This window comes from Cajanus cajan, chromosome 5, assembly GCF_000230855.2.
Source record: "Cajanus cajan strain Asha chromosome 5, NIPB_CcT2T_4, whole genome shotgun sequence".
In the NCBI taxonomy this organism is placed as follows: domain Eukaryota; kingdom Viridiplantae; phylum Streptophyta; class Magnoliopsida; order Fabales; family Fabaceae; genus Cajanus; species Cajanus cajan.
In genome coordinates, this window is record NC_138521.1 from 71,511,187 (window position 1) to 71,526,629 (window position 15,443).

The 15,443-nt window shown below is 30.6% G+C and overlaps 1 protein-coding gene across 1 annotated transcript; it reads left to right on the forward strand.

Moving 5' to 3' along the window:
- The first annotated feature begins 6,448 nt into the window (after nt 1–6,448).
- LOC109809473 (uncharacterized) lies at nt 6,449–8,338 on the forward strand. The gene is made up of 2 exons (XM_020372800.3): nt 6,449–6,864; nt 6,930–8,338. The coding sequence occupies exons 1-2, from the start codon at nt 6,688–6,690 to the stop codon at nt 8,055–8,057; spliced, it is 1,305 nt and encodes a 434-aa protein (XP_020228389.1). The 5' UTR covers nt 6,449–6,687; the 3' UTR covers nt 8,058–8,338.
- Nucleotides 8,339–15,443: the final 7,105 nt, after the last annotated feature.

The following is a 15,443-nucleotide window of genomic DNA, read 5'->3' on the forward strand; positions in this document are numbered from 1 at the left end:
GGCAAATACAAAATAGAGATGAAAGGAGGATGAAGAACCGAAGGAAAGATCCGCACACGGACGATCCCAAGCCCTGGGAATCCCTTCCGCAGCTCCCGGAGGCGCCCAATGTGAGAATAGGGGTTTCTCCCCCGAAAATGGCTTCAAATACGAGCTTGGGAAGTCAGATTAGGGTTTCGCGCCCGGCGCATAAGTCTTCGCGCCCGGCGCGGGGCCTTCCAGATACTCTCTGCCTTAGGACAAGCCCGGCGCAATTCACATTACGCCCGGCGCAATGGCTCCCAGAGGTGAGATACTCTGTTTTGCTCGCCTGGCGCGGATCACCTTGCGCCCGGCGCAGAACCTCTTCTCTGCTCCTTAGCTTCTTGGATTTCCAATCCTAAGAGTCTTCAACTTTCCACTCTTCCTCAATACCTGCACAAAAAATGAGGTGGATTAAGGTATTGTTAGATGAATTTGGGTTAGTTATATCTGCACACAAAATGAACCAAAAAGAGAACAATTATATTGCAATGGTTCAAAGGATGAGTGGAATTTGTTCAATAAGTCTCATCCAAAAAGAGGTAAAATTGAGACTTAACAATATTCCATGAGCACGAGACGATAGAAGATCTAAAAGGTGGGGAAGCTGCAAAACCTATGGAAGATGGTGTTAATCCAACATCTCATGTTCCATCAGAATGTGCCACTGATGGAAGACAAACCCAAGAACCAGAACATGAGACAGAAGAGCCAGTTTTTGGGGATAAAGAAAGCGTAGATGAAGAAGTTGTTATACCTGATACAGAGGCTAATGAGCAGGGGGAGCCATCCTATACCTCTGGGCAAGTAGAACCACAAATAAGAAGATCTACCAGAGAACGCCAACCATCTACAAAGTACCCCAGTTCTGAATACATCCTCATTGCTGATGAGGGAGAGCCTGAAAGCTTCCAAGAAGTGCAGTCTCATAAAGACAAAGGCTGCTGGGTGAAGGCAATGCAAGAGGAGATGGATTCTTTAAAAAGGAACAATACGTATGAATTAGTACAGCTGCCAAAAGGAAGAAGAGTACTCAAAAATAAATGGGTATTCAAACTAAAGAAAGATGGTGATAAGCTAGTCAGACATAAAGCGAGACTCGTGGTAAAGGGTTTCAGCCAAAAGCAAGGTATTGACTTTGAAGAAATCTTTTCTCCAGTTGTTAAAATGTGTTCTATCAGAGTCATACTAGGACTAGTAGCAAGCATGGATCTGGAGTTGGAGCAGCTTGATGTAAAGACAGCTTTTTTGCATGGTGATTTAGATGAAGAGATCTATATGGAGCAACCTGAAGGCTTTGAGGTCAAAGGAAAAGAAGATATGGTCTGCAAGTTGAAAAAGAGCTTGTACGGATTAAAACAAGCTCCACGACAATGGTATAAGAAGTTTGACTCGTTCATAAAAAGTCAAGGTTTCAAAAGAACAGATGCAGATCCTTGTGTGTATATCAACAGATATCCAAATGGTAAATTTCTTATCCTTCTCCTATATGTGGATGATATGCTAATTGTAGGCCAAGATGTTCAAATGATCAAAAATCTAAAAGTAGAATTGTCAAAGGCATTTGACATGAAGGACATGGGCGTAGCAAAGCATATCTTAGGAATGGACATCATCAGAGATAGGAAAGCAGGAAAATTGTGGTTATCACAAGAAAGATATATTGAACGGGTTCTAGAGAGGTTCAATATGAAAAATGCTAAGCCTGTTATTACACCACTTGCTGGGCATTTCAAACTCAGCAATAGATCATGTCCAATAATAAGGGAGAAAATGTCAACAATTCCATACTCTTCAGCAGTCGGAAGCTTAATGTATGCTATGGTGTGTACAAGACCAGATATCGCTCATGCTGTTGGCGTCGTGAGTAGGTATTTATCAAATCCCGGGAAGACACATTGGGAAGCAGTAAAATGGATCTTGAGATACTTGAGAGGAACATCCAAACTGTGTTTAAGATTTGGAGGAGCCAAACCAATTCTTGAAGGCTATACAGATGCAGATATGGCTGGAGACCTTGATGATAGAAAATCCACTTCAGGATATATATTTACTTTTTCAGGGGGAGCTATATCATGGCAATCTAAGTTGCAAAAATGCATTTCCTTATCCACAACTGAAGCAGAATATGTTGCGGCTACTGAAGCTGGAAAGGAGATGTTGTGGATGAAGAAATTTCTTCAAGAATTAGGGTTGAAGCAAGAGGAATACATAGTTTATTGCGATAGTCAAAGTGCTTTAGACTTGAGCAAGAACACTATGTATCATTCTCGGACCAAACATATTGATGTAAGATATCACTGGATTAGATTGGCCATTGAAAAACAGTTATTCCAGTTAAAGAAGATTCATACAGATAGAAATGCTGCTGATATGCTAACAAAGAATGTGACCAGAGAAAAGCTCAGACAATGTATCGAGCTTGTCGGAATGACTGTTTAGAATGTTTGGAAAATATGGCTGGAGGGGGAGATTTGAAGGATCCAGCCAAAACAACTTTCGGTGGAGCAGATTTTTTCTGAAAAAAATCTAATGGGTAAATTACGATTTTGCCCCTAAGCTTTAGGATATTTACGAGATTGTCCTTGGAGCTTCAACTATAAATAGGCCTCCCCATTTCACTTGTAAATCAACTCAGAAATTACTCAAAAACACAAGTTTCCTCTTGTAGAGTGAGTGTTTGTTGAGTGAAGAGTTCTGTATTCCCACAATTTGTGGAAGGTGGTAATAAAATATTTTCGGAGTTGGTCCCGTGGATGTAGCCCTAGTGTAAGGGTGAACCACGTAAAATTCTTGTGTTGTCTACTTTCTTTTCTTTCTTTGTCTATCATCATCTAGCTTGTTTTATTTATTTGTTGCCGCCTATATGGCTGGATCCGCCTAAATGGCTGGTTTTATTAACATGTTTCTGCTTTCTTTCCCAACAACAAGGTTTGAAAACTTACCAAAATCATTCGTGCCTTCATCCTTATGATGACTATAACCAAGTAACTACAACATTGTTTTTCCATTAATGACAGGTATGTGAATATCCTCACCCAAAGGACAGCTCCGTAAAGACCCTTCAACCCAAACCAGAAATTTAGCAATGCTATTAATACACTCCCTCAGGCTCATCCTCATGTCTCAATCTCCATCTTCGCAGGTTAAATTTAGCTACAATCTAGCAGCGTCAGATACCCTCTTTTATTTAATTTTCAACCCGCTCTCTGTTAAGAAATAAATTGACAAAGCAACAATTACGACAAAAATAAATACAATACATTCAAATTATCAGAATTTTGGCTTTAAATTTAAAGCCGCTGCTCCTCGGTTTGTTTTCAAATAAGTTTCTTATTATATCTAAGATATGTGTTTTGTTTTTGGACATCTTTTAAAAGACCTTTAAAACAATGAAGACAACTGTATGTATATAAACTCATGTTCATCCTCTTATTTAAACGACGTGGGACTTTATTTGCATCCCAATAATATGTTCAACTGCTCAAGAAATTGATACATTTTCATTCTATTTGAATGTGTCAGTACTGAGCTTTGTGTTTATTGTGCATAACAATTCTTAATTTATATTTTTTGCTGATTAATAATATATGTAATTGTTCAGCTGAAGAGTTATTGTTCACAAACATATTCAAGATATGAGAGATATTGCCATAATTTTATACTGTCCACCTTCTTTCTGTATAATTGCTAATACATCCTCTGCTATAGTCAGGTTTCTTAACTCAATGGTCATAATTATAAAGTCTCCTCTGCAATAAGAGAATCAATCAAGTGTTTCTACAATTAATCGGTGTCAGGTTTATCATAATATTTGGTTAATAGAAATTTAGAAATTACATCTTATGAGTATAGATTAATTTTTAAATTCACACCAAATTGATTTTTGTTGTTTGTTCAAAATAAATCAATAATTAATTACATAATCATTTATTCAAGAAGAATTTGAATTATATACTTGTTCTTTGAGAGATTATAAAATTATTTTTAATTTACGATTTGAGTATATGTTTTTCATTAATGCGATCCTGAAAGGACAGCTCTGTAAAGACCAAAATTAGAAAACACTGAATAGTGAATACTTCAACTACATTACATTCAAGTGGTATAATAACATATCTAACTTATATCTAAATCTTTTGGTGTTAATTTTAGCGACTATCTAGGATCAGGATTCTGGGAAACATGACAATGTAGCAGTTGTTTTTACGTAAGGTAGCCTCTTGTATTTAATTTTCTACCCACCCTCCTAATGGCTAGGGTGAAAATAAATTGAAATGGCAACAATTAGGAGCAAGTGGGAGAGTGAGATCTCAAGTGCACACAGAAAAAACATATGATGATGGGAATGAAAAATCTGAGAGAAATGAAGCACACTAGACATTTTACTGATCCATTTATGAAATTAGATGTAATAGCTACAGAAATAGAATGATATGCATGGTCCTTCCTGGCTCAGATATAAATTTCCTTATAAGACAATCCAAGCAAAAGCCACATTCCCAAACCTTATGCTATGCAATAATGAAGCACAGTTGGTTACCATTAAGAATTGGCTGAGAGAGGGCGATACATCTGTCACATGTGATGTGCCTTTTCATTCAAAGATGGAGACAGATTACTAAAAGAGAAATTTCTTTCCAACAAAATAATGCTCAGAAATTTTTCATCTTTTTATATCAAAATTTCTAATATTAATAAATTTCAAGCTTCAAATTTTGTAAACCTTTTAGGAAAAAAAATTTACATGTATGAATAAGCAAAATTGAATGTACAATAATATTAAGTTTTCTGTTTTTTTTTTCCTTTTGGCTTAATTACATTTTTTACGGTAATGATGCAATTTTTATTTTTAAAGTTTTAAAACTTTATATAAGGTCATTTAAGTTTTCTTTCATTTAAAATTATGTTATGAATTTTAATTTTATTTAGCATGTAAGTTTAATTGGATAAATTTATTTCATAAATACTTATCAAAAGGAAAATAAAATAAACTTTTGTTGTAAACTAAAATTATTTTATGAATAAGTTAATATTTTTATATTAAATTTTTTTCACAACTTATTTTACAGTTATGTATAATTAATTTTAATTTATAATAAAATTTTATTTTATGTTTTTTTAATCATAAGTTATTATGAAGAAATCTATTTAAATAAATTTTTAATATAATTATTAATAGACTTAAATAAATTTTTAGTTTTTTATTTAAGTTCATATAAAATGAGTACATTTTAATTTTAGTCTTTATTTTTTTACCCTTTAAAATTTGAAGTCATTAATTTTGATCTTATAAATTGAAAAAAAAATTGTTTTAGTTCCTGTAATTTTTTTTCCATCTATCTAATATCTAAAATCATTATTTTCTTGTTTTAGTGATCATTTTTAAGTGGATATAACATTTATTTTACAGATTTATAAAATTTAAAAATATCATAATTAACATATACCATAGACAATTATAGGAATCATATAGAATGTCCACTTTATCTCATCTATACTAATAGATAAAAAAAATACTAAAATTCTTAATCACTTTTTGAAGTCCATTTTTTATGACTATTTTACTTCAAATACTTATAAATATATTAATTATCTTTCTTTTTTTCTTTTGACACATTTTTCTCTCACTTGAGATTTTCTCACTTTTACAATTTTTCAGCTTTCACTCACTAACCACACAATAACCAATCATTCTAGTATTTTTTTAATTTTTAATTTTATTTTCTAAGAGAATTTAGAAGCACGAAATCCCCTTTTTTTAATAATAAATGGAACACTCAAGGGATTAATAAAAATTACAAAACAGCTGGATTACAAAAGTTTAGGAGATTAAACATTTAAAATGAAAACATATTTTAAATCTGAAGTTTTATTAAGATGACAAACAAAAATAAGTAAATACAATATATCGTTTTAATAATTCTTATGCAAAAATGAAGAACGGCAAGAATGTGTATGAATTAATGAGTGTTTTTCCTTTTTTGGAACCAATATTTTGTATATAAATATTAAAAAGAATAATTTGATGATTGGACATGTTATACTGATACCGTACGTCTGGGCATCTTTAACGAAAACAACTCATTTGAGTTACTTCATGCATTGAAAAATGAAAAAAGTAGTTTCCAGTATGTTATGTCAGCATTAAGCAACTCAAACACAAATTTACTCCAATGATAAGAAATTTTAAGAAATTCAACTTTTAGAAATTTTTTTCTAATCATTTATGAATCAAATTTAAATTTTTATTAAAAAAGATAATTGCACTACAATGAAAGAAAATAAATTACGAGAAAAAATATGCAATAAATAAATATTAAAAATAAAATAAAACAATAATAAATACATAAACATTATACGAAATTAATTTTCATCATTATTATTTTTGAAACATTCTCAAATATGTTCAATAAGATTTGCTTGAAATCTGGCAAGGAATGATTCAAACAACTTATGTTCTTGCATTAAAGTCCTTTAATGACAAAAAATTAAAACTTGAATTACGGGATAACTAACTTCCATTAAAGTTGCTGGAATCAGATCGTAATAGTATTGAAGAAGGTAGAGTGAGGGTAGTAAAAGGTAGTTAGTGTGAGGGAAAAAAGTATTAAAAAGGAGCAGATGGAAAGGAATTCCAAAATTGCGAGCTTTGTTTGATGAAAGATGATCAGACATTCTCCGTTCCAAACAAATCAAATGAACACTCGAAAACTCCCTATTTCTCCCAACACCTCTCCCGTCAATTTCCGCCGCGCTTCCCCTGTAACTCGCATCTCCGCCAGGAAACTCGCGGCGCGCTTATGGCACTTGCGCTTTTTCAAGCTGTCATCTAAGCCAAAGGTATATTCTATTCTCTCATTTCTTTTAAGCCCTCAACTCAAATTAACAATTGACAATGTCCTCAGCTTCAATCTTCCCCGCCACGTGTCAAGCGTGACAGCAACGTTCTGAGAGACTCCGTTGTCTCTCTTCTGCTATCAGAACTCCTGCGTGCTCAAACCTCCCTTAACAACCTCAAAGCACAACACAAGTCCTTTAGGAAGGAACACCTTCTCTGGAAGCGTCGACAGCTCAAGAAAAACGATGCAGTCATTGAGGCCTTAAAGGACAAGCTAGCCAGGGAAAGGAGAAGCAGAGAGAGGATGGAATCACTCAATGCCAAATTGGCACATGACCTAGCCCAAGCCATGCTCAACTACGTTCAAGAAAAGAGGAAAAGACAACTCACAGAGCAAGTGTGCAACCAATTAGCAATGCAGATAGGAGAAGACAAAGCCAAGCTCCAGGGATTGCAGAGATATTCAATTAGAATTCGCCAGGAAATGGAGCAAGAGAGGAACATGTTTCACATGGCTGAGCTGTGGCGTGAAGAGAGCATTCAAATGAAGCTACTTGACGCCAAACTTGCCTTAGAAGATAAGTTCAATCAGATGATCCACTTGTTCAAACAGGCAACTGACTCATGTGATTTCACAAAGTCAAATGATGTTTTATCCGTTTTTGAGGAACTCGAAGAGAAACTCATTCAAGTTGAACCATACTACCCTTCCAATAATAATCTCATTGATCCCTCGTCCACCGTCCACATTGTAAATCTTGATGAAGATTATTGCCTCAACAATAATCCCGTGTTACATCAATCAACCATTTCCATCAATGAAGCTGAATGTTGTGAAAATGCTGGGGATGGTTGTTACAAACACTGTGATTCGGTGGCACAACAAAACTTGGAAGGTCCTAGGTTTGGTGAGTGTGAAGGGAGAGTTGCAACGAGTTCAGGTATGAGCGGTGGGATTGGTTCTACTTTTATGTGTAAAGGTTCGTGTGAAAGTGGGTTCAGACAGTGGGAATTATTGGGACAAGGAAACTTTGCAGACACTGTGAATCCCCACATAACTCGTGGGATAAAAGGATGCATAGAATGGCCACGAGGCATTCCCAAAATCAATGCCAAGGTCATCCCTTTGGAAGAAAGAGTGCGAAGACAGAAATCTCAGTTACAACATATACTTAAGCCTCAGGGTCAGGGTTAAGACCTTGTTTCAAAGAGATCAAATACAGAAACAGATTTCAATAAAATTCCATTCATTTAAGTTTGTCTTCGCTGGTTCGTGAACCTTTCCAAAAGAAACACCACCTTCTCACAGATTTCAGTTTATTTATCGAAAATAACGTTCTGTTGTCTGGGTTTGTGCTCCGTCTATTCAGCCACTGATCAATTGTAATCATTCCATAGTCATATTAGATGCTATAGATAGCATCATGAATTTTGAATGTGGTTGATTCTTTTCTAGAAAACCACAACATTTTGATAGCAAGAGGTGTATTATTAATTTATTATTCCATGACAGATTACAATAAACATATTTACCTTGAAATCATGGTATGCACACTTTTTTAGTGATCTCTTAATAATAGACAATTTGTTCAATTCATGATTATTGTTCTGAGGCTATTGGTGCTCTTGCATTTTCCTTGCTGTGTCTAAAATTATCAAGGGCTACAAAGAAAGAAAGGATGCCTTCGGACCCAAGCTGAAGATTTAATTACTCAAATGGAAAATTCGTTGCAGCTCATTTTAGTGGTTATTGCAGGATAGTGTTAATTGTCAATTATTACCCATTTCAGTAAAATCACAGAAAAACAAAGCAATTATCATTTGCCATGATTTACTTTCCTATTGCTACCTTCACTGTTAACCTAAGTGGCTGAAATCCTTGTGCACCACAATCAATGATTAATTCTGACCTATTAAAGTCATAAAATGTTTGGTATGGCCAAAGAATGTTGTGGAGCAGAATCTGGCACTCCTGATGATGCGCCTATAATTTTTGCTGGCAGATATGGCTAGCTTTAAGATGGACCCAATTAATCATGCCATGAGAGCTTTAATTATACAATATATGTAGACCCTACACGCATTTTTCCTCACGCTACTTGTTCTTTTATTTATTATTATTATTATTATTATTATTATTATTATTATTATTATTATTATTATTTTCTTTTTCTGTTGAGAAGGTTAAAAAAACAAAAAATATATGTGACAAAGAAAAATCAACTACATTCCTTGGTAGGGACTCAAGAAGGATCCTTATGAAGTATTTTTATTGATTTGTAGCCAGGTCATTGAAGTTAAATTCCATGGTGTGGTCCATTATAAGAAGATGAAGACAGGAGACTAGGGATGTTCAAAGAACTATATTAAATTAAATTATTATAAAAATTAAACTAAATTAGACTATAAAAAACTAAATTAATTTTTATAAAAATTAAACTGAACTATATTTTAAGTTTTAGTTTTAAAAACTAAATTATTATAAAAAAGTAGTTTAGTACACTATAGTTCTAAATAAATAATTAATTTATAGGATTAAAAAAATATTTTTATTTATTAATTGAATAAAAATTTATATACCTTTCATAATTAGTATTCTTTCAATATTTTTAATATAAATATTATAAAAATTAAAAAAAATGTATTATATATATATATGTATATATATATATATGTACAAACTTATCTTTTTATTATCCAAATAAATTTTTTTATGCTAAAAAATATTATTATTTTAATAAAAATAATTTATAGATATTTCCTATAAATCTTTTTATGAAAAATAATCTACAAGAAATTTTTGCAAATTTTGCTACAATTTTAATGATTATAGAAAAAATTTTCCATGATTAAAATTTACAGAAAATATTGTAAGAATTTTATTTTGCAAGTAAATGTTTACTAAATGGTAGAAAATTTTTGCAAGTAACTTTTGTTGCGGATTTTCCTGTCAATTTTAATCTGCAAGAAAAATCAAAAAAATATTTAAATTTATAAGTTTAATATTTTAAAAAAACTTCAAATCCCACGTCAATTGAAAATAAAATAATTAAATAATATATAAGTTGGGGTAACACTTACCTTATAAGTTGATTTGTATGGTTGAGTGTTAGGCTTATAATCTACAATCTTAAAATTTAAAAGATTACATATCACATGTTGGGGCGTGAAAACAAATGCTTCAGATAAATTCATTGTGATCATTAGTAATTTCTTTAATTTTTTTCGTAAAAAATATTCTTGCAGAATTTCTTGCAAAAAAATTCACAGGAAACTTTCTTGCAAATTTTTTTTTGCAGGAAACTTTTCTGTGATTTTTTTTGCGGAAAACCTTCCTGCGATTTTTTTGCAAGAAATTTCGCTGGAAAATTTCTTGTAAATTTTAAAATTCACAAAAACATATTATCCACGAAATTATTACCTGTAAATAAAATTTTGCAAAAAAATTTGTAGGAACAATATTTCCTGCAAATTTTTATAAAAAATTCGCAAGAAAAATCACATGTAATAAAAAATTTATAATAATGTTAATTCATAATTAAAATCAATGATTTGGTAGCTCAATTTAAAAATATTGGTTTTAAATTTGTTTTTTTAATGTAGTTTAATTTAATTTATAGTTAATAATAATTTTATTTAATTAATATTATAGTTTAGTTCAAACTCTTATAACTAGATAATAATTTAATTTAATTTAATTAATAATCAATTTAATTTAATAAACTATTTATTATAATTTAGTTTAATTTTCTTCTAACTTTATTCTATTTAACACCCCTACCTGAGACACATAGCATGAACTTGAAGTAATGAGAACCTTGACCCTGTTTCCTGTGTCTCTGCGTCACGCCATTGCTCCTAAAATACCTCACTCCCATGCCGTGTGAGCCCCACAAGAAACAACTGTCCTTCATTGATGCCGGTGATTTGATAGTTATTTTCATAATTCATAATATGATTACATAAATTTTGTGCGTACATGTTATAGATATTCTTGAGTAAGTTATTATGGTATAACACCGATATTCCCTCTAGTAAAGAAATAAAGATGGTGGCAGCTGAGAAAATCTACGATGGTGTCTGACAATGATTTTTATTCGATCTCTCGCATTGATTTAATGATGTTTACCCACAACCTTAATTTATACCCAATAAAAATAAAAGGCCATTTATCTGCATAGACATATAACTGGATGTGAAAAGTGGCAATAAACATGAATGTGTAATACTTGAACAAATATGTAATATGATTGATAGCTGCAGTGAGAGTTGGTGGACCTACATATGAAATTGACACATTTGTCATGGCTACGGCTAACAAAGAGAGGATATGGGTGAAGGAAAGAAATAAGTCTAAAAGAAAAGAGATAAAAGCGGGCAAATAAGGAAAGAGATGCACAGCATCACCTGAAAAAAGAGTGGCAAGTGTATCTTGGGATATAGAAAAAGTTTTACATTAATAAAATAAAAGAAAAAATATTGATTTATAAAATACAAGAGGCCTTTTATCAGTATAGTAGTACTCGTATTCTCGAATGAAACCTAAGAAGTTATATTGTGTTGGAGATATTAAAAAATATATAGGATATATTTCATTTATTTCTCTGTCACATCATTTTATTTTATGATTTTCTTTCTTTTCTATTTCTTATTTGAAAAAAGAAATTATATAACAGAATTTCTCATTGTGTTGTGTCGATCCTAAGATGCGAAGGTTTTTACTCAATGGATATCTCAAATAAACAACGAAAATGATATTACCAAAGTTTTTAAAATTGAATCAGTCATTTAGAACAATAATTCATGATTCGTTATCAAATTAATAATAAAGCGGTATAAAGAAACATCCTATCATAACATTATAAAACTGTTTTTTATGACTCGTGACTTTATAACATTGAAAACTAAAAATAAAATATTATTTTATAAGTCCATAATATTTAATGTATACACAATATTTCAAATTAAATACATCATGTATTAAGTGTAAGTTTTTTATTTACTTAGACATCATCTACGCAATATTTTAAAGCTAATAATCAAGAATTAACTTACATTTGTGAGGTATGATTTCTATCGGCCAGGTATTATTATAACATAGACAAAAATCTAGGTGTAAGTTTGAATAATACATAATAACAATATTAAGTTTACATCTAAAAATATAATCAACTCTTATATAGTAAATATGAATATTTATCTTACATAAGAGTGTTTTTAGGAGCTTTTATTTAATGAGAGTATTTGTAAAAAAAAATTAACTTATTAAATTTAGTTTTTATTTATTGTAATTATTTATAAATTAAATATTAATATTTTAAAATTAATTATCATTAAATAAAACTAACTTCTTTTGTTACAATACAAATTATTAATAAACATGCATTTGCATTACACAAGTTAAAAGAAACTCGATGTTGTATATGAAGTCATTCAAAAATTTATTGAATTTTTTATATTTAAATCGCCCAAAATATCAATATCCTGCATACTGAACAACCATGGAAAAATTATGCTATGGAGGGATTCAAGGGTGGTGTGTATAAGATTATCATGTTGCTAGAAAAGAATACACAAGAGCTTATATAATTTTATTTTATGATATTTTCTTATTATTTTTTATACTTTATTGTATCATTCTTCTTAAAAAATAATTTCTCATGTATTATTTTATGAATCTAATCAACTTATCTTCTTTACTTTTTGTGATTTGATATAGCTCAATTCAATACTATAACACGTTCTTAGTAATTTATGCTATATTTACCCACAATTTTTTTTCTTTTGGTAATCAAAAGGTAAAGAATATTTTCTCACAAAACTACCATTTTTTTTTTCGTTACAAGCAAAATGATGAGATCCTGATTCAATCTTGAGAGGGGTATACCGCTTACGAATCTAAATATCGAGCCTGATTGCAGTACATTGGTAGCCCAATAAGGGATGAGATCATACAAGTGAGCCAAAGCCCACTTACCTAACATCAAATAACATCTTCCCCCTTATTTGTTTCAGGGAAAATGAGGTAGAAGAAAATTAAATAAAAATATTAAATTTTCCTCATTTTTGAGAGGAGCAACGGACCCATCAAAAAAAATTATTTTACAAACTGGAATGAAATGGGAAGAAAATACATTCTACTTTTTTAACATTTTTAAAAATAAAATAATTAAAAAATAATAATAATTAATCTTATAAAAAAAAATATTTTAGTCCTTATTGTTTTATTTTAGTCCTTGAAATATTTTCTTTCTGTTTTAGTCGCTGCATAATTCTATTTCTTTTTGAGTTGATCCTTTTGAAAAAATAAAGTTAGAGACTAAAACATATCTGCATATTACAACAAATGAAGCGAAAAATAAGTATATTAGAAGAATTAAAACAAAATAACAAGGTCTAAAATAAAATGAGAAAATTTTATAAGGACTATTTAAAAAAAATAGGGAACAAAGTAAAAATATATATATACTATAAGAATTAAGAATATATTTAAGTCAAAAAAAATATTTAAAATTTTCAAATAATTAAAGAACCTATCTAGTAATTAAAGAATATTATATAAATACTTGCGTATTAATGATACTTTGTACCTATCTTTATTTTTTAAAAAATAAAATAAAATAAAGTGAATGATTAATAATAAGATATAAATAATTTTTGGATAGTGATAATTATAAGGAAGTTTTTCAAAAAATAGTAGAAAAATAAAAAGCATTTAAAAAATTAGAAACAAAATTGTAAAAAAAAATGTGAATAATAAATAAGACAGTTCTTTATTAATATGATTGATGTAAATATTAGTATGTGATTGTTTTATACAAAAATATCCTTGAAAAACAAAGACACGTAACTAACAAAATTGTCGTGCGTAATATAATAAATAGCCGATAAGACAGTGATTTGATATGCCCAGGCCCCTGGGGACCTTTCGGTGACACTTTGATTTATAATGAGATGCCAAACAAATGATTCACATTAACTCTCATTATATACAGAAGCAAAAATGTACTTTCCGATTTTCATGATTATATATTTATATCTATACCAGAACCCCACTTGATGAAGAAACTGATCACTCGCCAGTACTATGGCCATTGCCATCTCATGCACCAGAGCCACACATGCATGGGGCTCATCTGGCTAGATTAAACACATTTACACTTCTTTCATGCACTTTGGTTCTATCCAATAAGAGATGTATGTTTAATCTCTCTTGGTTGCAAATTGCAATAGCCCAAAAATAATACAAAATTGGGTCTGCATCACTACAAATTAAATCTCTTCTATCTGATTTGGGGGAAGTCATCAGAGAAATTATATTTTAATTTATCTGTATTCAAGTAACCAACAATTTTAACCTCAGGATGATGATACATTAATTATATTTTCATATCTTTCAAAAAAATTATTCCCCTATCATTGTAGATTGTACCAAGCCTTAACAGAAACACCTAATGAGTTTCTGTTAACTCTGACTGCAACAGAAGAATTGAACAACTGTTTGCTGACACAGCTACATGAGTTGTTATATGATATAGGTAGATAAAGACGTGTTCTACCAAACTATTTAATTAGCTACATAACATAACTATCAGCAAAAATCTATTGAGATAACCATCACCGCGACGTCGTCTATGGGTGATCTGTTGTGCCTCGCTCTCGCACAGGCCTGCACGTGCAATTTTGCATGTATGAAACTGCAATAATATTCAGATTGATTTAACATGACAACTTCCAAATAATGTGTGGTTTTTGGCTGAAAAATGGAAATAAGAATGATGTTATTGAAGAAAGTACTTAATATGTTAGAGATATTTATCTAGTCATTAAGTGCTTACCGCTCGAGATTATAGTATGATTGGCCTAATTAATAATGAGAAGTTGAAATAATTTGCATAAATTCTTGAAGTTTAACCTCAATACCATGTACACAATAAATAAAAATAAAAAAAGTATATATATGTATACATATCTTTTTAGATCCTAGGTTGATTGACTTAGCTAGTGCACAATTTACTCCAATTCTTATATTTTCATAAAGTTATATTTTAATAAAGACTTGAGATCTTGAGATTTTGTACCTTCCTATGTGGTAGATCGATCGATCTAGTTGTACAACTTACTCTAGCTATATTAATATTCTAGTAAAAAGTCTCATTGTGTATTGTTAAGGTTGAGGTGGGCTATATATTTTGTTGTTTTACTCTCTCACTCCATCTCCTTTAAACTCTTATAAGTTTATTTATAATGGAATTGCATAAAAAGAATTTGAAAGAATTGATCTTTAATTGTTTTTTTAAGTATTATGATTCGCTGTTTAACTCAATCGATTTCATTTTAAAATTGCAAGTTCCATCATTTTCCACCCAAGTCAAATTGGATAATATCATGCTATGATGTAGATGTAGAATAACTAACACAAAGAAAACAAAGAGCATGGTTCACTCTAGACGAAGATAAATTCTCATCCAAACATGTTAAATTTGTGACAATAATTTACATGCTTTAATTATATAATTTTAACTATTTTTTATCATTGAAAATTGGCTACATTTTAAATGACGTTAATTAATTTAGTAAA